The sequence below is a fragment of the Barbus barbus genome (assembly GCF_936440315.1).
Source record: "Barbus barbus genome assembly, chromosome: 9".
NCBI lineage: Eukaryota > Metazoa > Chordata > Actinopteri > Cypriniformes > Cyprinidae > Barbus > Barbus barbus.
In genome coordinates, this window is record NC_136737.1 from 24,508,800 (window position 1) to 24,533,932 (window position 25,133).

The 25,133-nt window shown below is 36.2% G+C and overlaps 1 protein-coding gene across 1 annotated transcript in view; it reads left to right on the forward strand.

The window, feature by feature from the left end:
- Positions 1-25,133, forward strand: part of LOC306874854 (metabotropic glutamate receptor 7-like) — a gene marked incomplete at both ends in the record, with an annotated part of 224,032 nt that overhangs the window by 117,776 nt on the left and 81,123 nt on the right. Inside the window, 2 exons of the mRNA XM_079425136.1 lie at positions 14,362-14,499; positions 24,925-25,125. Of these exons, the coding sequence (XP_079281262.1) occupies positions 14,362-14,499; positions 24,925-25,125 (339 nt within the window). The remainder of the gene's footprint in view (positions 1-14,361; positions 14,500-24,924; positions 25,126-25,133) is intronic.

Genomic DNA, 25,133 nt, shown 5'->3' on the forward strand with positions numbered 1-25,133 from the left:
CATTCTTTTTGCACATTCCTCTTATTACTATTTAAGTCAACAACATACTGACCTGCACAGTCATATTTATATTTATATTTTTTATCTTTTATTTTATTTTCATTCTCTTTCTCATTTTTTTCTACTTTTCTTTTTCTTAATATCTGTATACTTTATAATTGCACTGTCCTTGGACCGGACCGGACCTACATCACTGCTGGTTATACTCTGTATAATTGTGTATGTGACAAATAAAAATCTTGAATCTTGAATGTTGAAAAATGATTATAAAGAATGGCAAGTAACACTAAATCTGAGTATTTTCTTGTAAAACATAGCAATAATCTTATTTATTTTCAACTTTGAAAAATCTTTCTACAGTGTAGGGTGTAACTAGCTAGGTGCTCAAATCACTACCCCTTAGTAGTAATAATGATACTTGCGTAAAGAAACTGCTAATATTTCACAACTGTGGTCCTCAGACGGAAGCAATGTATCATGAACCTTGAAACCTTGTTTTTAATCAATCCTCATGAAATTAGGAAAAATCGAACAGAGCTTGAGGCCTTTCAGACACCAAACAGAACCTGAGGGTGAAATTAATTTATCATCTTTACTTGAATTATTATGAAACCATCACAGGCTAAAACAGCCCATAGCTGTGTAGTGCAATAGCTACTCGTTCACGAGTCAGGTAACTCGTGCTGAAATTTAGCTGGCAGCCTGTCAGCAAAGATATCTCTTCAGGAACAGCCCAAGCGCTCCAATGTGACGAGCACTTAGGGAATGGCCTAGAGATGCTGGAGTGTGATGCAAGGATAATCATAGGAATGTCAGTCCTGCCGTTTAGCTACTAGACTACAAAATGCTTTTAAAGATGAGTTTTTCATTTACAGCAGATGTAGGCAGGTGTTAAACCAGTGGTTCTTAACTGGGGTTATGCGTCAGAACCCAAAATTACCTGGTGAACCTAGACATTGGAAAAAAAAAATGTATCCTGTATTTAAAGTAGACTAGTGTCGTCCATGCAAGGCTTTGATCACAGTTTTTAAGGATCCATCACACAACCTTCAATATCTTGCTAGTTTTGCTAGCTTCTACCAAATGAATAAGTAAATGAATGGTTGAAATAACATGGTGTTTGAGAGGAACCTTTGACATTTTCAAGATATGTGAAATCTTTGCTCCTTGCTTTAAAAGACTTGTACACGGAAGAGAGAGAGATGAAAAAAAAAAAAAAAACTTTTATAACCACAAATTAAGCCGCAACTTAAATTACTGTATATGTGGCAATGTGTTATGGCTGTGTTAACTTGTTACCATGATTTAACCAAAATAAGGAAAGTTGTACTAATTCATTGCCTTGTTGTGGCCACATTGTACTAATTAGTGATGCAAAGTCTGATTCATTTCCGCGAACCTTTTTTTTTTTTGACGGTTTGGCTCATTGCATCGTTTCAAAAAGCCAATTCATCGGCTCCTGACATTATCAAGCAATGATGTCACTACGCATTTATTTTTTTAACAACTCTGTGCCATGTTGCATCAATGAAACATTCGAATAAAGTCATTCGTGTCAACACATATTGAAACATTCAAATTAAAAGTTATTTTTGTGAACCCATATTGCTGATTATTGACTTTCATTCACTTAAGTTAATGATGTTTGTGGTCATTCACAGATCCTTTATGGCAGATACGACCGACTAATATTGATTAGCCTACGATAGGATTCCTAAAGGTTTCGCACCTACAGCACACATTACAGACACTGATTCACAAACGTGGATATGGTCTACATATCCTAAGTACAAAGAAAGAATAAACCAGTTTGATAAACTCATTGGTTTAAGTTAAACAACTTAAAATATGATCTGCATGCACAATAAACTGCACTAAAATTCAGGTTTTTCCATGTTTTAATAAAAACTCAGCTTTTTAATAAAATAAAGCATATCTCCGGTATCCTGCGTTTTGTTTGTTATAAAGAAACTTTGCTCATCAGGCTCGTTCAAGTCCGCGGTGATAGACATGCAGTGTCAGCAACTCACTCATCAGAATCTGCGGTAATCCTCGACAAACTTCGACAGTTGGTTAAACTGGCTCATTTGGTTCTTTTTGAGTTGGACGTGCTACTTCGGCTGTGCGTCTTGCATCATCAACCTGGAACTAAAGTTCGATTCAGTTCGATTTGTGAACCGACTCGACTGGATACTTCCTAAGAACCGGCTCAAAAGAACGATTCGTAACATCACTAGTACTAATTAGTTCCACTGCTTTAGTTAAATCTTGACCATGTTGTACTAATTTGAACACTTGTTTTATTATATCATGGTCATGTAGCACTAATTTGTTTCATCATCTTAGTAAATTCGTTCCACCATTTTAGTAAATTATGGTCACGTTTGACTAATTCATTTCATCCTTATAAATTGTGGTCTCTAACTCATTCTGTTGTTATATTAAATCATGGTCCCGTTTCACTAATTCATTCCATCATTTTAGTAAATGTGGTCATGTTTCACTAATTCGTACCATCCTTATAAATCGTGGTCATGTTTCACTAACTCATTCTATTGTTATATTAAATCGTGGTCACGTTTCACTAATTCATTCCATCATTATAGTAAATCGTGGTCACGTTTCATTAATTTGTTCCATCTTTATAGTAAATTGTGGTCACGTTTCATTCATTCGTTCCATCGTTATAGTAAATTGTGGTCATGTTTCACAATTTTTTTCCATCATTTTAGTAAATTGTGGTCGTTTTTCCCTAATTAATTCCATTTTTAATAAAGTTTGGTCACGTTGCACTAATTTTTTCCTTTGTTTTAGTAAATTGTTGCCATGTTTTCTCTTGTTTTAACTTGTTTTAGAAAGTTAGTAAATTTGTTCCTTTGTTTTAATAAATCATGGTCACATTGCACGGATTCGTTGCTTTGTTTTAGTAAATTGTGGTCAAGTTGCACTAATTTGTTTCATAATTTTAGTAAATTCATTCCCTACTTTTAGTAAATTGTGGCCAAATTTCACTAATTTAGGCTATCCTTTTAGTACATTTTCACAATTTATCCTGTTAACCTTTGCCAGAGCGACGGTGCACTGAACGCACTGTTTGCATGTCATTGTTTTCTAATAGAATAAATGAAACGGGACAAAGTTAATCTTGACAAACTATATATCATTCTGAAGGTCTAAGCCTCAAGCATCGACGACAGATCGCTGTTTTTCGACGGAAAGCTTATAAGGAATGTATTTGCTACATTTGTGTAAGCAGTACACATCAAAACATGCAGAATAAAAAAGCAGTACGTACCAGATTCATTGTAATAATGAGCCACAAACGCGTCCACTGCTGAAATCCCAGTTTAGTTAGAGAGGTAAGGGTCCACAGAACAACATCCAGCGAGCACTTTTAGTCCAACGAAACAATAACGTTGTAATAAGGATGAATATTCCTTTGTTTACATTTAATTTCTTCGGGAGAGTTATTGTCCGCGTCCGTTATGAATGAATGAATGAATGAATGATGCATTTATATAGCGCATTTATTGTGTATTGCCGTACACCCAAAGCGCTTTACAATCATGTGGGGGGTCTCTCCTCAACCACCACCAGTGTGCAGCATCCACTTGGATGATGCGACGGCAGCCACAGTACAACGGCGCCAGTGCGCTCACCACACACCAGCTACAGGTGGAGAGGAGAGAGTGATAGAGCCAATCACGTGGATGGGGATTATTAGGAGGCCATGATTGATAAGGGCCAGAGGAGGGAATTTGGCCAGGACACCGGGGTTACACCCCTACTCTTTACGAGAAGTGCCATGGGATTTTTAGTGACCACAGAGAGTCAGGACCTCGGTTTAACGTCTCATCCGAAAGACGGTGATTTTTACAGTATAGTGTCCCCGTCACAATACTGGGGTGTTAGGACCCACACAGACCACAGGGTGAGCACCCCCTGCTGGCCTCACTAACACCTCTTCAAAGGAATAAATTATGCTCAAAAACAGTGTCTTGGTGGTAAAAAAACAACACAGTGTTGTAGCATACAGTTTTACAAACAGAATGAGACCGTCCACGGAAAAAAAAGTCTCAGAAAAGCGGAATATAGTTTATTTGAATTTGGCGCTCCCTCCTGAGTGACGCACGCTGTGACGCAGCTGTCATCTGAGCGGGGCGTAACTTAGCGATCTGCTTTATCCATAAAAAAACTTTCTTTTTTTTCTTCTACATTTTTGATATATGTGTGTGTGTGTATTGTGTGGGGAATGTGGCCGTATCTGCATGATTATCATATGTATGGATGCACATCAGCGTGTTTATTACCGACTCTATCATGGCTATCATTGTGATTCAATGATCAGCTATTATTGATTATATGGGCCATATAATCAATAATAGCTGATCATTGAATCTGTTTGATTATCATCTGTATGGACGCACATCAGCGTGTGTTTACTGACTCTATGACCATGTCTGCCAGTATCACTTCATGTCTGGCAATCAGAATACTTCAGTATACATACTATATACAAAGCATTTTTTTTTTTTTTCTTCTTTTCATTTTTATTACTCAAATAATTATTTTTGTATTTTTTGTGCTCAAATAAATCACTTATATGATGTCTAAAATTCTGTCTATTATTTTATAATTGAAAAACTATGCAGAAATATGTATAATGACTAAAATAGTTTGTATAATTCTGCAATCCATTTGGTGGTTATTTTTCCTCAAACAGAGGGGCTGGGGGACTATAAATAGTTTCAGAAAAAATATTGCAGGAATCTAATTTTTCATGGTATCTTCTTCAAATTTGAAATATAAACTAATGAGACATGTGGCTTTCAATCCATTACTTTTCTGGATTGCTCCAGGACTTATTTCATGTATTTGTATATGAAATAAAAAAACATTCAGTGTGGAAAAATATTTTTCAAGGCACGTCAGTGTCTATAACTTTTTATCAACTCTGGATGATGGATAGTAAAGCCGAGAGTGTCTTCTTTCCAAAGATACCTAATTTGTTTGAGTAGCGCACTTTGTCACGAACTGTTACCATTTTAATTTAGGTAGGTTATTTTCACCTGCGAGGCCCAAAATGGGGGGCGAAGGTTAACAGGTTAACCAATTAATTAAGTTTCACCATTTTGTTGACTTGATTTAGTAAATCATGGCCAAGTTTCACTGATTCATTCTCTTGTTTTATTAAATCAAGGCCATATTTCACTAATTTGTTTATAATTTTAGTAAATTTGTTCCCTTGTTTTAATAAATTGTGGTCACGTTGCACTATTTATTTTCATCATTTTAGTAAAATGTTGACATATTTCATCAATTCATTCCATCGTTATAGTAAATCATGGCCATGTTTCACTATTTTTTTTACATAATTCTAGTAAATTCAGTCCCTCGTTTTAGTAAACCTTGACCACGTTTCAACTAATTTGTTCCCTTGTTTTAGTAAATTGTGGTCACGTTTCACTAATTCGTTCCATCGTTTTAGTAAATCGTCACAATTAACCAATTCGTTCCCTTGTTTTAGGCAATCATTTTAATCATTTAAATTTTTCACTAATTTGTTCTGTCATGGTAAATCGTTGTTACGTTGATCATTTGTGGACATGTTGTAGTTAAAATGTTCCATGATTTAAATAAAACAAAAGAACAAATTATGTCAACGTGGCCAACATTTACTTAGTCATGGTAACAATTTCTGAATATGATTGTCAGGTTAGCATTTCTATTACTATTATCAGAGCAAAATTGTAAACAATCATTGAATCGTGACTCACAGCAATTCACCTCACAAAACAAACTTCTCAAACATCAAACTTTCTCCACCTGCTGTTACTCGGACATTAGCATATGAGCTAGCTGGAATCTGACATTCTTTGACCAGTCTGTAATTAGATCAAACTGTGCACAAAGCGGTTCCTCTCTGCCTTATCATGTGGCATTTCAGTCTCTTGGTTTAGTTTTAATATGGCCATTAGGCTCACAGCTGGTGCCCAGGCCTCTGCTGTGACCTCCGACTGGGTTTGTTTGTTTGGGTGCTTATTGTGTTGTGTAGTAGATGGCTCTCTAACAGTAGGGGGCCTGGAATTGTCACTCCAGGATTTCTGATTATGACCCTAAACTCACAATGACAACCCTTTCACCATTACCATCATTACAAGAGTGAGATTGAAAGGACTTGGTCCATTGCCAATTATGCTTGCTTTGATAGGAACACTTACTTAGCAATACTTATTGCTAGGTACATATTGTATATATTGTACATATTGTACAATACATATTGACCTTTTTCCACCCAAAATGGTGTGGATTTTGTGATTCTTTAAGTGTATGGGACATACTGCCAAGTATGGTGACCCATACTCGGAATTCGTGCTCTGCATTTAACCCATCCAACGTGCACACACACAGCAGTGAACACACACCTCGAACACACACACACCGTGAACATACACCCGGAGCAGTGGGCAGCCATTTATGCTGCAGCGCCCGGGGAGCAGTTGGGGGTTCGGTGCCTTGCTCAAGGGCACCTCAGTCGTGGTATTGAGGGTGGAGAGAGCGCTGTACATTCACTCCCCCCACCTCCAATCCCTGCCGGCCGGAGACTCAAACCCGCAACCTTTGGATTAAGAGTCCGACTCTCTAACCATTAGGCCACGACTTCCCACGACTTCCTGTGTTTAAAAATTGCATATATTGAAGCAGGAAATTTGGGTGGGACTTATTGATTGGCTCCCCTCCTTTTTTAAATAGCCAATAGCCTTTAGCTTACATCAAAGCTATGAATTGTAATTTTCTATGTGCTATTGCTAGTCAGAAGAGGTGATATTAGGGGAAAGTACATTCTCTTAAAGATGTAATTTGATTGGACAAAAATATGGACACGCCTATGAGTGCATGATGACGTCATCAGTAAGACAATTTAAATTAATATAAAAAAAATAATTAATTAATAAATAAAAAAATGCTGTAAATAGCACAAATAAATAGAGTATTTTATTAATATATTAAATAGAGTATAAAAGAAAATATTATTTTAGTCTTTCTACTTCCATGTTTACTTCAATGTTTTAATTATGGAAGCCCATTTCCGTATGGAATTAAGTGAAAAAAGAAAGTGATGTTTAATTAATATGTTAAAATAATAATACTGATAGAAATAAGTTCAATAAATTAAAAAATAAGTTAATATTAAAAAAAAAAAGTTTAATAATGATTTAAAAGTTAATTGTGACTTTACATGAGATATATAAGAGATATAGAAATACATGAGATATATATAAAAAAAAAATCAGATAAAAAGATAAAGTCACAATTACTCTATTTGTTTTTGATCTGTTGCGCAAAACCGTAAATGTGTCTTGAACATTGGGTGGGTGCTTTCTTTTTTTCTTTCTTTCTTTCTTTCTTTCTTTCTTTCTTTCTTTCTTTCTTTCTTTCTTTCTTTCTTTCTTTCTTTCTTTCTCTGTCTGTCCTTCTGTCTGTCATAAAGAAACAGAAAGGTGAAGGAAATTCTAGGTCTAGTTGGGAAATAATAATTTTGAACTTGTCAAATAATATTTAAAAATATGCACACATACACTTTTAATTGTATGCCTAGTGTGTCAAAAAACGCAAAATATTTTGTCTTGTCACATTCACTTAGGAACTACATGATACATATTTTCGACTCAAAGTCGCCAAATCTGAGGTGAAAAAAAGATGGAGTGATAAACTAGTATTAGCTATGAAGATAAAAAAAAAATGCTTTTGACATCAATTCACCACAAGCTTCATTTTTTGTGTATATAGTACGCACAACATAAGAAAGTAATCACAATTCAGCATGCAAACATCATTTATTTTTATATTGTTATTGTTATTATTATTATATTCTGAACGTTATATGAATGTATAACAATGGGAGATTGTGTACCTTCAGAAATCCTTCTAATATGCTGATTTGCTTCTCAAGAAACATTTCAAGAGAAAGCAGTTATTTAACAGAAATGTTATTGTGTCAATGCAAAAGTTACAATTTTGATCAATTTAATGCATCCTTGCTGAAAAAAGTGCAAATTAATAATACATTTAAGTAAATGTATTTATTTACTATCTAACTAACTTTCAATAATAAATAAACAAAAACAATTTTATAGACCCCATTTTGTTTCTTAATGGTAGTATATTTAGTACATTCATGTCTTATTTTATTTTATTTTTAATCACAGGCTGCAAACAAACAAACAAATAAACAAAAGCTTAAATGGACTTTCCAAGTTAAGTGATTTAGGATTCATTACGGAAGTTTAGTACTTAGAACAAACCTAATCAAAATGTGTGAGGAACATCAATATGCCGGTACTTTCCAAGCATTAATAAAATAAGTGATAAAATAAAGTAGAAATGTAAATTTTAGCATTGAAGTGTTTGGTTTAATGGCCTGTTTCTGAATATAACAATAAAATAATGGAACCATTCAACATTTCGTCTACAGTTGAATCTGTGCTGAGCAGAACATTTTAGCCTTGAAAAAAGTATTTCCTTCATACTTGTTTCCATAGTTACTATGTATATATATTAATGTTTTTTTTTTTTTCTTTTGTCTATTACACTATTCAAATGATTTGGTAAGCAAGCAGTTTTCCGTGAAAACAGAAGCTTATTTCCTTATTTTTCCTGTTTGTCTGACAAAAACCGCCACTGCAATTATGCAAGCATGATGCTCATCTAAATTATTATCTGTTTTGTCACCACCTCCCCCAATGACTTGTTTTAGCAGAATCGATCTGAAGTTCTCAGCCCCCATCTGTCTGGAGCTCACTACAGAGACGGAGACAAATTGCGAGTGCATTAGCCACTTGTGCTCCGCAACAACGTTATATCAGCCTCTCTGAGACACTCGAAGCGGAGTGACAGCTTGGAGTGTGATCCTTGTTGATTTGGAGATCAGTTTGGTTTGCCTTTCCCCCAACAGGCTCTGAGCAACGTTTAACCTCGGACCGTCCATAAAATCACAGCAAGAGGCGAAGTTCTAGCGTGGCACTCGAGACTTGGCCACTTTATTTGAAGCGTCGTCAGTGCTAGCGATTGTCACCTGAGGTTTCTCGCATGGCTTGATGCCACAAGTTAGGATTTCTGGCTGGAACGCTTCTCCTTGAGGCGTTGGGATGTCTAAAAACTCATGTGTAATGTTTTATAAAGCGGTTCAGGATGGGTGTGGGAAAGCTTCTCATTTGCTTGCACAGTTCCTATGACAATGGATTGGCCGTGGGTGGTGGAGTCAGAAGGAAATGGCGTAGGCCTGCCTGAATTAATCTTCCATGGTGATGCTACAAAGCTGCAAAGACGCATGCGACTGCCTACATGTGCTTTAAAGGAACGCATGCTGGTCTTCAGTCTTTTCGGTTTAAATGTGTGCCCTAGGGAGGAATATATATCCTACATAGATGTGCTAGTTTGTGTCACGATTGAACTACAGTTTCTCTCTTCTCATAAATTATCAATATTTACAGAAACACTTAACATTTTGATCATCTTGTTGGGGATAATGTGCAATAATTACCTATTTCTTGTTAATTTTCCTTCATAAGTAAATTTCCTTTACACACACACATACACACACATTTTGTTTGCAGAAATTGTTAATCAATGGCTGTTTTTTTTTACATAATACAACCTCCACAACACTAGATGGCAGTGTATATATGATCAAAAACTAATTTCTGCAATTAACATAATAGTTATTATGTTTTGTATTGTTCTGTAACAGTTAAGGCCTATTAAATGTCTAAAATGATTCCACAGATCTTACTGTTAATATTCAATGGCTATATGCACTCATTTTATTTGCAAACATTGATTTAAAAAATCTTACCTTTATTCAGAGAGTATTTAAAGTACATTAGGTGCGATTGATCATTATTTATTACAGAAAACGGAACCTTTTTTTTTTCGGAACCATTACATTATTGTGGAAGTATTTGATGAAGATGGCCTTTAATTAAAATACAATTTCCACTCTTTCATAATTATTCTCACTCCGTATATAAATGTGTGTTTTTTTAATATGGTTTTATTTTTATATAATAGACATACCCTATATATATATATATATATATATATATGTTTATATATATCACTGGGTCTCTCCATATAAATACATTAGGAAGATAAATAATGAATGTGACCCTACACTTTAATGGAAGATTGCAAACTGTCCCCCCATCATATTTTCTTGTCTAGTGCTTTATTGAATGGCTTCATGTCAAATCTAATCCTGCCTATGGCTTTTGCCTAATGTAAAGTGAGGTCAAAAGTCTTATTTTAGATATAATTTTAATATTCATAAAAAAGTGGCATTATTTGATAGCAAGGACAGTTCCTGAATCCCACCATGGAGGAGGTTCATGGGCTGCCTGCTAATTTCTCAGCAAACAGAGCAGCTGCTTAAACAAAAGGTGAAACTCTAAGCTTTGTCCTCTAGACACGGAGAAAATGACACAGACAGGCCTTTGGGAGTTTCTTGTGTGCAAGGCTTGTGTACAAATAAGAGTTCTCAATAAGAGAATTTATGAGCGAGCACGCGAACCTGCTGAGGATCGGTTTCTGAGTTAACTACGCCTGTGGAGTGATGTGTAGAGCACATTCGGTCGAGGTCATCTGACAAATAAACCGAAAACATGCATCAATCAGCCTGAGGAATAATTTAGCTGTTAAGGCCACAGAACATAAACTGCATAAAGTTTTTGAGCTTGGGTCAGTATGTTGTAGTGATTATGAAAGCTGTGGTTTATTCATAAAACATGAGCAGAAAACATTTTATGGTAATTTGTCCGTAAAATAATTTACGATGCAAAGTTTTATGTTAGAATGGTTTTATGAACTACTTGCAATTCAATCTGCTTGGCTTTCACTGGGGATTATCTAATATATATTTTGTGTGTGTTAAAAATGGGACAGTTAACGTATGTTTGATTTTATGAATTTACACAGCCATATTTCTGCTTGTGTTTCATGAATGCGATATGTGTGTTGTCATAGCCATGGCTTTAAAATTTCCGTACATATGTCGATGTGTTGAGCTATGGTGCTCACGCAGACAACAAAGGTTTGAATCTGGTTTGCAACATTTCCTGATCACATTCCACCTGACTCTTTCAGCATTATATGTCCTTTGTAACCAAAACGAATGTCTGATAAATGTTTATATTGTTATGCAACTATTTTTACATGGTTAACATGGTTTAAAAAAAAAAAAAAAGTTTTACGAACAAAGATTTGTGAACTAGTTATGAACACAGAAATTCTTTCCTCTCATTGTTTTGCTCATGGGGTTGATACAAATTATTCTTGCATCCATTGTCAGAAGAATTTACACATTTGTCTTGTTCATAATTTTGTGGGAGCTTAGCGGTAGTGCTTACTTGTGGTACTCAAGTGGGAAATGTGTGTTTGAATCTGGCTTGCAACAGTTCACGGTTATATTCACTCTCCCGGTGATATTCTTGTCTTGTGTTCCTCTTTCAAAATAATTAATTTGTGTAATTATAAATTTTTTTAGTTTGAGCTTTACTACATTTATTAGCATTAAATGTTATTATTGCATTAAATTGGCACGCAAATCATTCATAAAGACTTGTTTGTGCAATAATTTATGCTACATATATACACAGGCATTTGTTTTGCTCATGTTCCATGAGAAAGGCTCACTATGTGCGAAGAGAGAAGAGCCACAGCCTAGCAGTTGCTGCATAATTGTGGTGCTCGTGTGGGAAAAGTGGGCTTGAATCTGGTTTGCAACTGGTTTACAATTACAGTGCATTCCAATTTTCTCTTTGCATATTTGGTCCTTGATAAGCTGAACAAATTACTGTATAATTTATTTGTAGAGCTTTACTTAATTGCTTTCAATAGAAAATAATTGCTTTAAATTGGCTCACTAATCATTCAGAAAATCATTCTTATTTCAGTTGAATTTATGCTACCTATATATGTGTCATGAAGGAGGTTCACTGTATGTACTGAGAACCACAGCCTAGCAGTTTCTGCACATGCTTAAGGTGCTCATGTAGGGTTCGAATCTGACATGCAACCAGTTTTCGGTTACATTCCCCTTCTCTTTTCACACATTCTGTGCTCGAAGAGCTGAACAAACTACTGTATAACTAATTTTTAGAACATTTTTTGCATTCATTAGCAAAACATTGCATTAAATGAGCTCGCAAATTGTTCGTAAAGCATCTTTAAGTGAGTTGTTTACGCAAGAATTTCGGCTAAATATATGCATGCATAGACATTTTTTTTTTTGCCCATGTTTCATTAAAGAACCTCACTGTGTGTACTGAGAGCCACAGCCTAACAGTTGTTGCACGTATTTGGTGCTCAAGTGGGGAAAGTGGACTTGAATCTGGCTTGCAGATTTGCTTTCTCTCTTTGCACATGTAGTGCTCAATGAACAAAACAATTATCTATGTAAATCATTTGTAGTACTGTTTTTAATGTAATTCAGTTGAATAACTGCATTCAGTTTACATCTAGTTCGCAACTAGTTCATAAAACTAGTTTACATCAGTTGTTTACTCAAGAATGTATGCAAAAATGTACATTCACATGGTGCACATGTGGGAAATTTGAAATTGAATCTGGCTTGCAAATGCTTATTTTCACCCTTTCCTTCCATTATTTTATTTACTGCCTCCACCTTCTCTCAAAACAAGTCTCAATAGACTTTATTCAGGTTAGACACTATAATGAACTCAACATGGATGAAAACGATGCTGTGATGGATATGTAAAAGTTTTTACAGTGGTATGCCCTCAATGTCCAAAAATCATGCTTGCAAAATTGCTTTGTGGAGTTCTTGTCTACTGAAAGTTATTTTTGGAAACATTTCATCAGCTAAACAATCAATATGTTGTTAAACAACAGTACAATCCACTGAACGCCCTGTACTTCTATCCTTCCCCGTTTTCATTCCTGTCAGAAATTAAATATGGCGCTAACCTGACTGAAGTCTAAAGGCGCTTCAAAAAAGTGAGTAAGCGAGTTGCTTGTTCTACGTGCACTTTGAGTATACTGGGCAAATTTTGATTCACCTTATCACAGGAGAAGTGACTGACTTCACCACCAGACTCCAGCCCTCAAGATGCCAATTCGGAGCATGCAGCTTGGGATCCGCAGATAGGCCGAATGCTTGCTCCGACTCAAGAGTATGCAATGCCCAGGAGTGCATTAATGACTTCAGCTGCATTTGTTGACTGGCTTAGGGCAGCTCTGCTGTAGCAGCTTAATGATAACACCTTATCTCTTTCTTAACACTTATTTTCTAGTGGGCAAGACGGACCCGGACTCACTTCCTTTGCAGTCTGCTGAGTGGAAGCAAACAAAGTTTAAATGAGATAGGACTATGTAAGGTTAGCCGATGCCCGTGGCAAAATTAAATGTTCTGCTGACCTTTGTCCTTGTAGCTACACTGTGGATGAAAGCCTCATTACACCACAAACCTATTTTGACGAGGCATGTTATTAGCCTTGATGGCAGGCAACAAGGACAGACTCAAAAGACTCTTCAGGATCCGGGTTGATAAATGCTATTGTTTGTCTGCTGATGGCGAACGGTCTGATTAAATGCTAAGCTACCTCATGCGTAGAATGTCAAGTAAGGATGCTGATGATTTTGTTAGGGATGCAGAACTTTTTCCACATAAATGTGTTGCAGCCTGTTTGCACCAAGGCTGATCATGCAGTAATAGTAACGTATCTAAGAAAATGTTCATATGCTGTACCTGAGATGTAATTGCTGAGAGAAACTGGTCAAACTAGTTACTAGTTATACCAGCATACCTGCATCACATTAGAGAAAAAAAGAATCCAGCTAACAAGCAACATTCTCAGAACGTTTTCTAAAATTCTGGCAAGGTTCTCTAACTCTAAAAGTTATGAACAAATGTTATTTTCAGTAATGAAAAAAAATAATGTTCTTTCAGTGATGTTAATAGATAATAATTTGTTCAAAGTTATCTGATATTTAATTATGTTCTCAAAACATTAGCACAAAAAAACATGAATGTCGGTAATTGAGCAGTTCCTGGTAGTCACTGACCTTCACAGTAATTTTTGTTCATACTACGGAAGTCAGTGGCTAGAAATTAGCCACCAGTTCATCAAAACAAAAAATAGTCATTAATTGCCATGCAAATATGTTGGAAACACCAACAACCTTGGTACTGTTTGTACATTATCAGTACATATTGTGTTTTTTCGTAGATGTAGCTTGTTTTTTGGTAGTGTAGCAATAATCAAGACAAAGGAACTTTTCTTTTCAGGTAATGTTACGGATTACCTGATGCTATCGGTAATGGTGATACATTTTCCTTTTCAGGTTTCGATGCCTACTTTACTTCACGCACACTAGAGAACAACAGAAGGAACGTCTGGTTCGCTGAGTTCTGGGAAGAGAGCTTCAACTGCAAACTCATGAGTTCCTCCAAGAAAGAAGACACTAGCAGAAAGTGCACAGGTAAACGTTAACAGCTAAATTGAACCTAAAAAACACCTTGTGCTATGACATGCAGATTTTTTCCTGCAAGTTGATGGTATTTGCCATCTTGACTGAAAACCTAGCTGAAAAATCTGGTAACTATATGGTCTTTTGATACATGGTAACTGGTCGAAGTTGATCTTTAGCGCAATTATTGACAACAAACCAACTACTAGTTGGTAGCTGGTCATACAGTACTTGTTTAAGGTGGTCAAGCTGGTTCTCGGTAACTGGTTGTCTGCTGTCAGGCTCATTGACTCCAGCTTATTAGCATTGCGTTTCTGAATACAAAGCACATTCTCCTCTGTAACAGAGCTCTCAATTACATAAGCTTCCACCAGCTCATCATGGCTAGTTCAGGCTCACTGGTTCCCAATTCCCAGTCAGCTACAAGAGTACAGAGTACACGTGCATCAAGATTGTCAACACAAATTTGGGAATATTCATAACAGGATACCAGAAGCATGCATGCAAGATTGCATGCAAGTTTTCCTCTCTTATCTTGAATATTTTAGGTGTAGCTTTGGACGCAATAATCCAGGATTGAGTAGAACATCACATGTTAAGCAATGATATGCATAATTACTGAAGTACTATTTCTAAGTCATGAAATCATTTTGAAATTGTGTACGCCTGTATTTTGTCTTGTAGCCTGTGGTGAAGTCAATAAAAGCACAAGGGGTAAACACTCTAGAGAATCTAGAGTAATTAATGTAGGAATCAATTGACTATGTGCTAATGAGATAAAAAGCATGACAAATAAATTGTTACCCAGAATTGTTCTGTATTGCATAATCTGTCTCTTCACATTTCTTTGAGGAATATGATGCTTGTCCAGAGATATTTATTGATATTTGAACCAATTTAAACGGTGACAACTCAGTTAATTGACTAATGACGTCCACAACTGTCACATAAGAAAACAGAGGACAGCGTGCAGCGACTGGTTTTCCTTCAGGATAGATTTTACCATGATGACCCTGTACCATAACCCTTTATTGCGCAAAATTTAATTTAACTTGTTTGATTGTCTCAGCAGCTAATATTCACTACATAAAACACCAAAGAGCAAGGTGGTCTAGCAGCTCTAATAAGCTTAACCAAAATAGTCTACCAGGTCAAAATGAGGTCCACTAAGGTAATGAGGTAACGTAATAAAAACGTAATATTAATATGTAATTTAAAGCTAAAAGTTTAATTTAGCTCAAAGGGAATCATTTATGATTTTATAGGGAATTTGAACAGAATCACTGTTTTACAGCTGATCACTGAACGAGCCGTATAACAAACTCTGCACTGGATATTACAATCCAAAATATAGTGAAAACACTATTTAATAGCACAGTAACATAATCGGCAGTTTAAGACATTAACTTTTGAGCACAAAACACAAGATACTTCTCTTTTAAATATAAATAAGATTTTATTTATATAAACCTAAGACATAAACTAATCTAACACATGAACACAAGCATTCACACATTGTAGAAAGAGAGAAAGTGAGGAAAGCATGAGTTTAAGAGAATGGAAATGTGATATCCCAAGTTTATAGCAATATGTTCTATTGCATATACCTGAACAACCATCAATTACTTATTTAACCCTTGCTTTGAGTTTCTCAATGAGGCTAAAATTTATATTAACTGCACCTGATTCAGTTAGAACCTGGAGGTGTTACTTGCTTGCTTTGCTAAGGGAATCCCTTTGTGTCGTCGTTGCAGACAGGGGGGTTCTCTGAAGTGTCTTATTGGTTGAGAGTTCAGTAGTCTTTGAAGTGACGTCTTGCGCGTTGGCTGAGAAAGCAGAGTTGGTCTGGTTGAAGTTTGAAGCGAGTGCAGTTTGAAGCGAGTGTGTGGGTTACATACATAATATGCAGTTATGCATATAAATGATTAGTTTCATTAAAAATGTTAAATGAAAGTCTTTTAAGATGATTTTAGGTGAATGTGGAAGCAGACAGTCTTTGTGAACCAAGGAATGTCAATCGGGTTCTTTGTCTTCTATGTGTGGGGGTAGTCAGTCTGAGGAAGCTCGTGAATTCAGCATGGAACCCATGTGATAGCCATCTCTTTGACCATTAGTCCTGATAACTTGCCCCAAATTTGACAGTCTCCTTCCTGAATTGGAATTATCAATAAGTGTTATTTTGTCTCAAGGTTGTAAGCTGTTTTGTGAAAGAGGCTTGCTGGTTAGTTTGCTTGCTTCAAACTAGTTGGAGCTAGGAATCTGATTTACGACGTTGTCCTGTTTCCTTGGGCCTCTCTGTGGGATTCCAGCTCCTCATGTTTCAATGTTCTGATCGCATCTTCAATTTGTCTGATCCAGTCTCTGATATTCTACAACTAGATGGTACTTGAGGTTGTTCAGCTATTTAAGACCACAATGGACCAACACACATCAGGCAGAAACTATGCGACTGCCGCCTACACCTTATATCAAGTTGATAGTAACATAACACCAGCCTCAGACGGACTCGCCCACAGATCGCCCACAGTCTGTTCGCAAACCGTCTGATGCACATTGCACAAAGATGGCAGGAACGTACTTAAAAACACTAGCCTAGCCTTGTTTTTTAGTCTGCAGGTTAAAATCATTTAGTGATTTCGATGGAGGGGAAAACCAACTGAAAAAAATAGTGATTGGGATAGTTTTGAGTAACAGTTGGGCAAGTTTTGTTTCATAGACATGACAACCCTCATACCAATTTTTTTAATTCCGATTTTTTTTTTTTGCGTTTCTCAACCTTTCTTTGCTGAGTAGCCAGTGTTTGGCTAGAATATGTTGAAATACAAGTAGCAACCGTCGTTTCACATTTCAGATAAAATCAACCAAATTACCATACAACGGTGAAAATTGGTGAAAAATTGTGAAAATTTCTTGGATGTTACATTGGCGTTCACACAGCAGCAGGATGCAGTTGACAGTCCTATTTTTAACACTAAATATGGTTGTACATTAGTTCCTAAATGCAACCATGCACCAATACAAATTTTAAGAAGTACGTTTGTCTTGTTTTTCTATCAAATGAAAACATTGTTAAAACAATATATCTTTACTTTTGGAACTCCACTGTGCGCGATACAGAGAGCTAACGTAGAGACAGAAATGACACGCCATCGTGTAAATAAGATAATATAAGAACAAGGTATAGACCTGTTCTATAGGAAAGGCAACTATAAATAACTTCTGTTGCGATCTGGTTTTCGGGGGGGGGGGGGGGTTATAATGGCAAGGGAAACATTCATGCCAATCAGAATTCTTCCTGCTGTAAAGAGCTTGAGTATTTAAAGTCAAAACTGCAGTGCACACTTAGAATAATAATATTGAAAATGTTATAGGCTCTTGGTGTCGACGCTAATATAGTTATCGTTATATTAATTTTTATCATTCTTGGCGTGAAAGCACCTTTAGACTTGTTTTATGCAATAAATATTTGTTTCATTTACACTACTTTTGTTTGTTTTATTTACAAAGTGTTATCTAGCACTAATATTTTTTTTAAAATACACTGACACCTAGTAGTGTGGATGACGCATCACTAATATTTTTTTAAATACACTGACACCTAGTAGTGTGGATGACGCATCACTTATTTTTCTTTTTTTTTTTTCATTTGTGGTTCTGATAACTCACCCAGATAGAGATACAGTACAAGCTGTAGTCATTCCGAAAGTTGTAGATCCAGACACTGTTTTCCACCAGTTTAGAAATTGAGATTGAGAAATTGAGCCATTGAGAAATTGAGCCATTGAGAAATCTCGTTTATTGAGTGTCCTGTCTGCTCCGTGAGTCTCTGGACAACGAGGTGAGATATTCAAGAGCTGGAGGTGGTGGCAGTTTCTGTCAGCGACAGCTGGCAACGACAGTCTACATCGCCGGGAGACTCCGTCGGTGTGAGGGCCAATTTACAGACATCAGGGGCCCAAGTATGTGATGAGAGAGAAAGCACATGGTGTCGTCTCTGGAACAACAGTGTGCGCTGGGGGGCAAAGGAGAGGCAGGTCTGATGGATAACGTGGGAGAGGCGAGAGAGGAGTTGGCGGTTGTCCAGGATCACAATTGTACAGGAGAAGATGCAATTAAAGAGGGCTGGATTGGAAAGACACTGTGAAGTTGTAATAAATTTTGGGTTTCTCTGACATGCTCCTGCACACAGGTCATTACGTGTGTGGCACACTCGCCACCGTCACCATTAAAAAGACGTAATGGGATTGTTAACAGCAATATTAATAGCCTTAACTGTCAGTTGTTGGTGTCTTGTGCCAAAATGCACAGTATGTTTTCCCGTAATAACAGCTAAATCGCTTTAAAACAAGCTAATTTTTCTTTATTTAATTTACATTATTTTTTGTTTTATTTATTTTTAATACATATATACACTAGGGGTGCGCAGCGGAGCCATTATTTGTATCTGTATCTGTGACAATCTCAAAATTATTTGTATCTGTATTCGGATGGATCCAGAAGTGGGCGTGGCTTAAACTGGAAGTCCGTCAAAATACCATTTTAAATGCAAATCTGTTCGATTCGTAGTTTTCATTTAACAAATATGCCTTGTATAACTAAAGAAATTGTTATTTTTATTATAATTATAACTTTGCAAATATTTTCAGTTTAAAACTACAGAAAATGTTGATAAAAAAAGAAAAATAACTTTATTCTCCTTGTTTTCCAGTGAAACTGTGTACAAATTTGTCAAGAGACAAGCATCCACAATCTTAGATAAGAGCACTAGTAGAAAAAAAATAAATGGAAAGAAAGTGTTCAGTACTCATAGCAGAATGACAATAAAGCTCGCTTGAACTTGAAGTAACTTGGAGATCATGTATTGCTGGAGTCTGTGATCATTTACGAGTATTTTATCAACAGAGCACAACAAATCATTTGGACCCTCCAAAAGCCTTGATCAAACCTCGCTTTTCTTCGTCTTGTATAATTAAATGTAATGCCATTCACAAAAAAAGGTTAATGTAATGCGTTTTTACAGTTGGATTTCGAAAAGGTTTGAAGTTAGGACCGTTTTTAGGATATTTTTGCGAGTTAGTTGATATAATTCCAGACAAAGCTCTGATTTCTGAGAGACGTGCATAGACCCCAACATGGCTATTGATTTGCGCTCATTTTATTCATATAGGCTAGTATAGGGAAGTTGAACGTTGAGATTAGAGATTCTGTATCCTACATGTGATTGTGTCTGCCGAATATTTTTTTCTGTTATTCGGATGAATTCATTATTCGTTTTGAAGCCATTATTCGCGCCTTTCCGAATAAGGTATTCGGCTTCGGGCACATCCCTAATATACACACACACACAAACACACACACACTTTCTCTGTATGTATATATATATATATATATATATATATATATATATATATATTTCTTTGCAAATGTCTTATGTTTTAAAACTTTTTTCTGCAATACCCTTTAAGAAAAGCAAGTATTGTTTTGCAGTTTTTTCCCCTTTCCTCTCTCTTTTGGAATGCAATTGGGAATATGTTTAAGGCACGTTTTCGGACTGAAGAGCCAGATTTCAGTGTCCTCTGGGCACTGGAGTGTTTGAATTTAGACTCGCAAAGGCACTTCATGAAAAAGACAGCTTTTCAGTCCCCTCACAAAAGAAAACATAAACGGAAAATTGACGAACTCTGCCTGCAGAATTGCTATTATTATAAGAATTTTCAATAGAAATGTTCAGAGAGAAAGATACACTTTATGATACACTTGAATGATACAGCCTTATACTAAATTATTCTTATGGAATTTGTACAGCTCTGGATTCTGAGTGTGAACCAGTGTTATGTTAGCATTGTTGATATAGATTTTGTTAATATCTTGAATTGGGTTTTATTTTTAGATTTTGAAGTAGTTTTCATAATTTTGTTTCTTTTTTTTCTTTTTTTTTCATTTTTGCTCATTATAGTTTGTTAGTCTGTATAGCTTTTATTCACTTATTTATTACTTTTGTTATTTTAGTACTTTTGTTGAACTAGCTGAAATAGAAAAAAAAATAGTATTTTGTATTTTTTGAAAAAGTTTTTGTTAGTGATAACCGTTGTAAACAGCTTTGAAGTTAACATGAAACATAATTTGCAACACGTTTTACTTTTGTAATGTGAAATATTTATAAATAAAGGTTGTATATTCACTAAAAAGTTGTAAATGTAGCTTTGCATTAGCATTTATACATTACATTTGTCATTCTTGTCATTCTTTGTGCGAATCTCAGTTTGTTGTATCGGTAACAAACAAGCGCTTCTTGTGTAGGATGTTCTGTTCTGAGGAAACGGGGACATCCTGATTTGTTCCTTTCCATTTTTTGACCTCTTTCAGCAGGCGCCAATCAGCCCACAGGCATCTATTCACCATAATTACATGCTGTGTTTATCTATGTAGCACATGCTCCAGGATCGCTTCCATTTTCAGTGGCGAGTTTAGCAAAATTATAGCTTGATAATAATGAGAGTGACAGCCATTGCCTAGCACATCAGGAGCAAAAAAACGCATCGATCCATCCATGTATATGAGGCTTTATTGTTCTGACTTGACAAGATCAAAGCAGCTCTCAATTGAACTAGAATGATCAGCATACTGAAACTTCACGTTCGCTGGTTTATTATGCACACCTGTAACCATTGGGATTTTGAAAGCTCTGCAATGATCTTCTGGTTCAGTTTAGTCCACCAGCAGTGTCACGATTACTTTTTTAGGGAGGGACGCAGTACCTTTTAAAACTTGTATTGCCTACTTACGCAGAATCAAGCTACTTAATTATATAGGTATTTTGGAGATCAAACGGAATCTTTTGCGAGGAGTGGTGGATTGCGAGGCACTCTGTTTGCGCACATGAATGGCTGGATCGGTTTGTTTTATAATAAAGGATTGTGGGTAGAGTTGCCTCAGGCTGGTGCCACAGTGGGTCCACATCTCTCAGTTATCTCTCACATGGAGAACTAAAAATGCTTGTTTTCTTTTTGCAGTTTGCAGACGCAGACTCAGGGGGCAAACACACGGGAGGTATCTTTGCATTCCAAAACAGCTAGAATGCAACAGAATCCCAGCTAACAGGAACGTTCTCAGAACTTTGGCTTCAAAGAACATTCAAAAGTAACTTTCCCTCAATATAAAAAAAAAAAAAAGAATTGAATTGAATTGAATTGAATTTTCTCCAAAAGGAATATTTCACACACACAAAATTAAAATCTAGAGAAAATGTACTCACCCTAAGGTCATTCAAGATGTAGATTAGTTTATTCTGTTTATTCATTAGATACGTTTTGAGAAATTTAGCTTTAACTCACTTGTGCACCAATGGAACTTCACAATACGTTAATGGATGGACTGGAGTGGTGTGGATTACTTGTAGATTATTGTGACATGTTTGGACTCTGCAGTGAATGGGTGCCATCAGAATGAGAGCATACATTGGTGAGCAAATAATGTAAAGCTACAGTAAATTTCTAAATCTATAGCTAAATTTATTTTAATGGGAACCTTATAAAAAAAAATTCTTAGGATGTAGTTTTGTTAACTTGAATGTTCCTGAGATATGTTTTAAAAAGTTTAACTACTTTTATCTTTACACACTGTATTGAAATATCACGGTCATGGCGTGAAATGCTGAAAAACAAAACCTTGTTGTACACATTGTATGGTTAATATGCAAAGTCTAAAGCCAAATGTATACTTTGTTTTTACATGTATATTAGTTTGAATAGCTGTGTTTAAATCTATGTATACACAAGCTTTTGCATCAAACTAAGTATGTTTTGGGCTTTAGATGTAGAATTTTAATAAAGGCAAATTATGAATGTTAAATGCAATGCTATTATGAAATTACATGACATGAAATGTGACATTTACAAGTTCGTGATAGTTTAGAGCTTAGGTTCTTTGCTGCTTACATAAGGTTTGTTTTATTCAGCATTAACACCTGGCCTGTTTTCATCAGAAGAAAAAAAAAAAGAAAGTAAAAGAGACAGATACAGATAATACATTTTCAGTTCATATTGTTATATGGCTGATACAGATTAGGTGAAACCCATGCATGCAAGTTGGAAACTGGCACTCCAATTAGTTTAAACATCTGGCAAGATCTATGTTCCAAAAGAGTTTGTTCTTGTCAATTAGAAAAGATAATCAAGTAGATTAAAATGGCTTGTTTTTTGAAGAAAGATTGGTCAGTCAAAAGATCAGTCAAAATGTCAAAATCCTAACCCTAACCCAATTTTTCATAAGCATCTTTTCAGTGTGAATTTTTACCTAGCTATAATGGTGAACAGGTGCTGGTGATAATCACGGCAATGTATGGCAATTCAGATCTGGTCAATACAAAGCAGGGTTGTTTGTGATGAAAAATCGAGGATATACTAGAAACAGAGACAATTTTCTAAACAGCTTTTGAGCTCGGTATGGTTTTCAATCAATGGCAACTAGGTGTCTTGTGAAGCATTGTTCAACAAGATATCTGTCACCGTAATAACAGCTTATTATTTTCTAATGGTCATTGTGACCTTCAGTGTGTCCGAACCTTTGGCAGAATGGGGGTTTTGTCACTGCCTGGGGTCATTGATGTCTATTGATCTGAATCCCTCAAGGCTTTTGGCTGACCCTGACAAGATGACAGTCATAACCATTTAATTTGATGCCATTGGGATGTTGAGAAAGTGTAGAACGTCTTTAAATAGCAAATCCATCTTGACACAAGGGTTAGGACACACGTGCAATTTCATTTATAATGGAATCCCAGGTTTGGTTTGGTTTCCATTTATACCAAGGATGTCTAGTTAACCATTAGCATCTCAACAGCCCAGCGAATAACTAGCAACTTTTCTGAGATGTAAAACCAAAGACACAAGAAATTAAAAGTCGCGTCCTACAAGTTGGACTTTTTTTCTCTACGGATTCTTCAAAACGTCAATCAATCGTCCTGCAAGTAAATATCATCTAAATAATGAGATCCACTCATCACAGATTGAAATCAAGTCCCAGATGGCATTTTTCAAGCTCACCAAAAGATCTAATGCCAGTTTTGGATGGGCTGAAATTTTCCCGAGCTAGTTTTCCTGTTCTGTCAGGCACTATTAGAGTCACCCATTCCTTCCTCATAGGACTAGGGCCATTTATGATTAAGCTGTCAAAAAAATACACATATTTGAGTTAGCCATGGTTGATGGGACAGAAAAGCCTACTAAGCCAGCTGTGGTATGTTTAATGAAAGCCGTTATAGTGGGAAGACAGACTATAAGAGCGTCCCTGAGGAACCAGAACTGGCATCCAAGGGTGGGTGTCAGATCTGGACGACAGCAGAGCTAATTGGAGAGAAATTGCAAAGAATATTGCATGAACTCCATCGGCGTCCCATGAGATCCTCCACCGGTGGATCGAGGAATAGCAGGTTTTAATAGAACTGTCACGGCTTTTCCTCACAGTTTAAGTTGAGGCTAAAGTCTGACCACTGTCATTATTAAGACATTTTTAAGTAGAGGTAAGCTTAGCCCTTGGTCAGCTCGGTTGATTTTATGTGTGTGGAATAAATTTTCCATCAATACATAATGAATTATCTTGACTCAAGTGACATTTCTGAAGAGAAAAGACATTTAGTCAAAAATTTCGTACAGATTTGTCACAACAATGACTCTATTAATCTATGTCTGTTAGCGCTGAGGCTAATTTGCATGCTAATGTATTCCTAACCATTGACAAATTTAACTTTTAGAAGATGTATGCTTTTAAAAATGACTCTTCTGGGAAAACAAAGCAAAAAATATTGATGACTCTTCTTGCGGTAGACAATTTCTTTGTCCAATTAAATGCGAATTTGGCTAGCAGTTGGCAAACCGTTATTCAGCCTTACGTCTATTTTAGAAAAATTAAACAAGTCATTCACTATGCCTCATCCAACTTCCTGTTTCAGTAGAAAATGTGTCAAGACTGTAGCTTTAACGCTACTAGCTAATTGCAAAAAAGTAGTTAGCTATGCTATAAGCTACCAATTAATGTGTTTTTAAACATTTTTAAATATTTATTTGTACTCCCTAACACTGCCTGTGATCAAAAACTGTGAATAAATCTCTTTAAACCGCTAAGTTGAAGATAGCAAAACTGTGACAACATCAGAGACTGAAGTAAGATAAGCACCTAGAATTTCAGGCATTACTCTTCACCGTGTTAAAGATAGTGGCCAAAACCTGCCAAGATTTGTCAAGATTGTTCCTAAAGTGTTTGATGGCTTCAAATGTTTGTTTTGTTGTTTTGTTGCTCTACCTCACATATTTCTTCAAAAGCTTCCAGAGCTGACTCCGTTTCTTTGTGTTTATGTTCTCCTGTGAGACTATTTAGGCACACGTCTTGCTACAAAGTCTTCGCTCTATTTTTATTTTTTATTTTGTTTCTTCCTTCCAGGGCAAGAGCGAATAGGAACAGACTCCAAATATGAGCAGGAAGGGAAGGTGCAGTTTGTGATAGACGCGGTGTATGCCATGGCTCATGCCCTGCACAACATGCAGAAGGACCTTTGTCCCAACCAGACGGGCGTTTGTGGGGAGATGGAGCACGCCGGTGGCAAGAAACTTCTCAAGTACATCCGATCAGTCAGCTTCAACGGTGAGTCC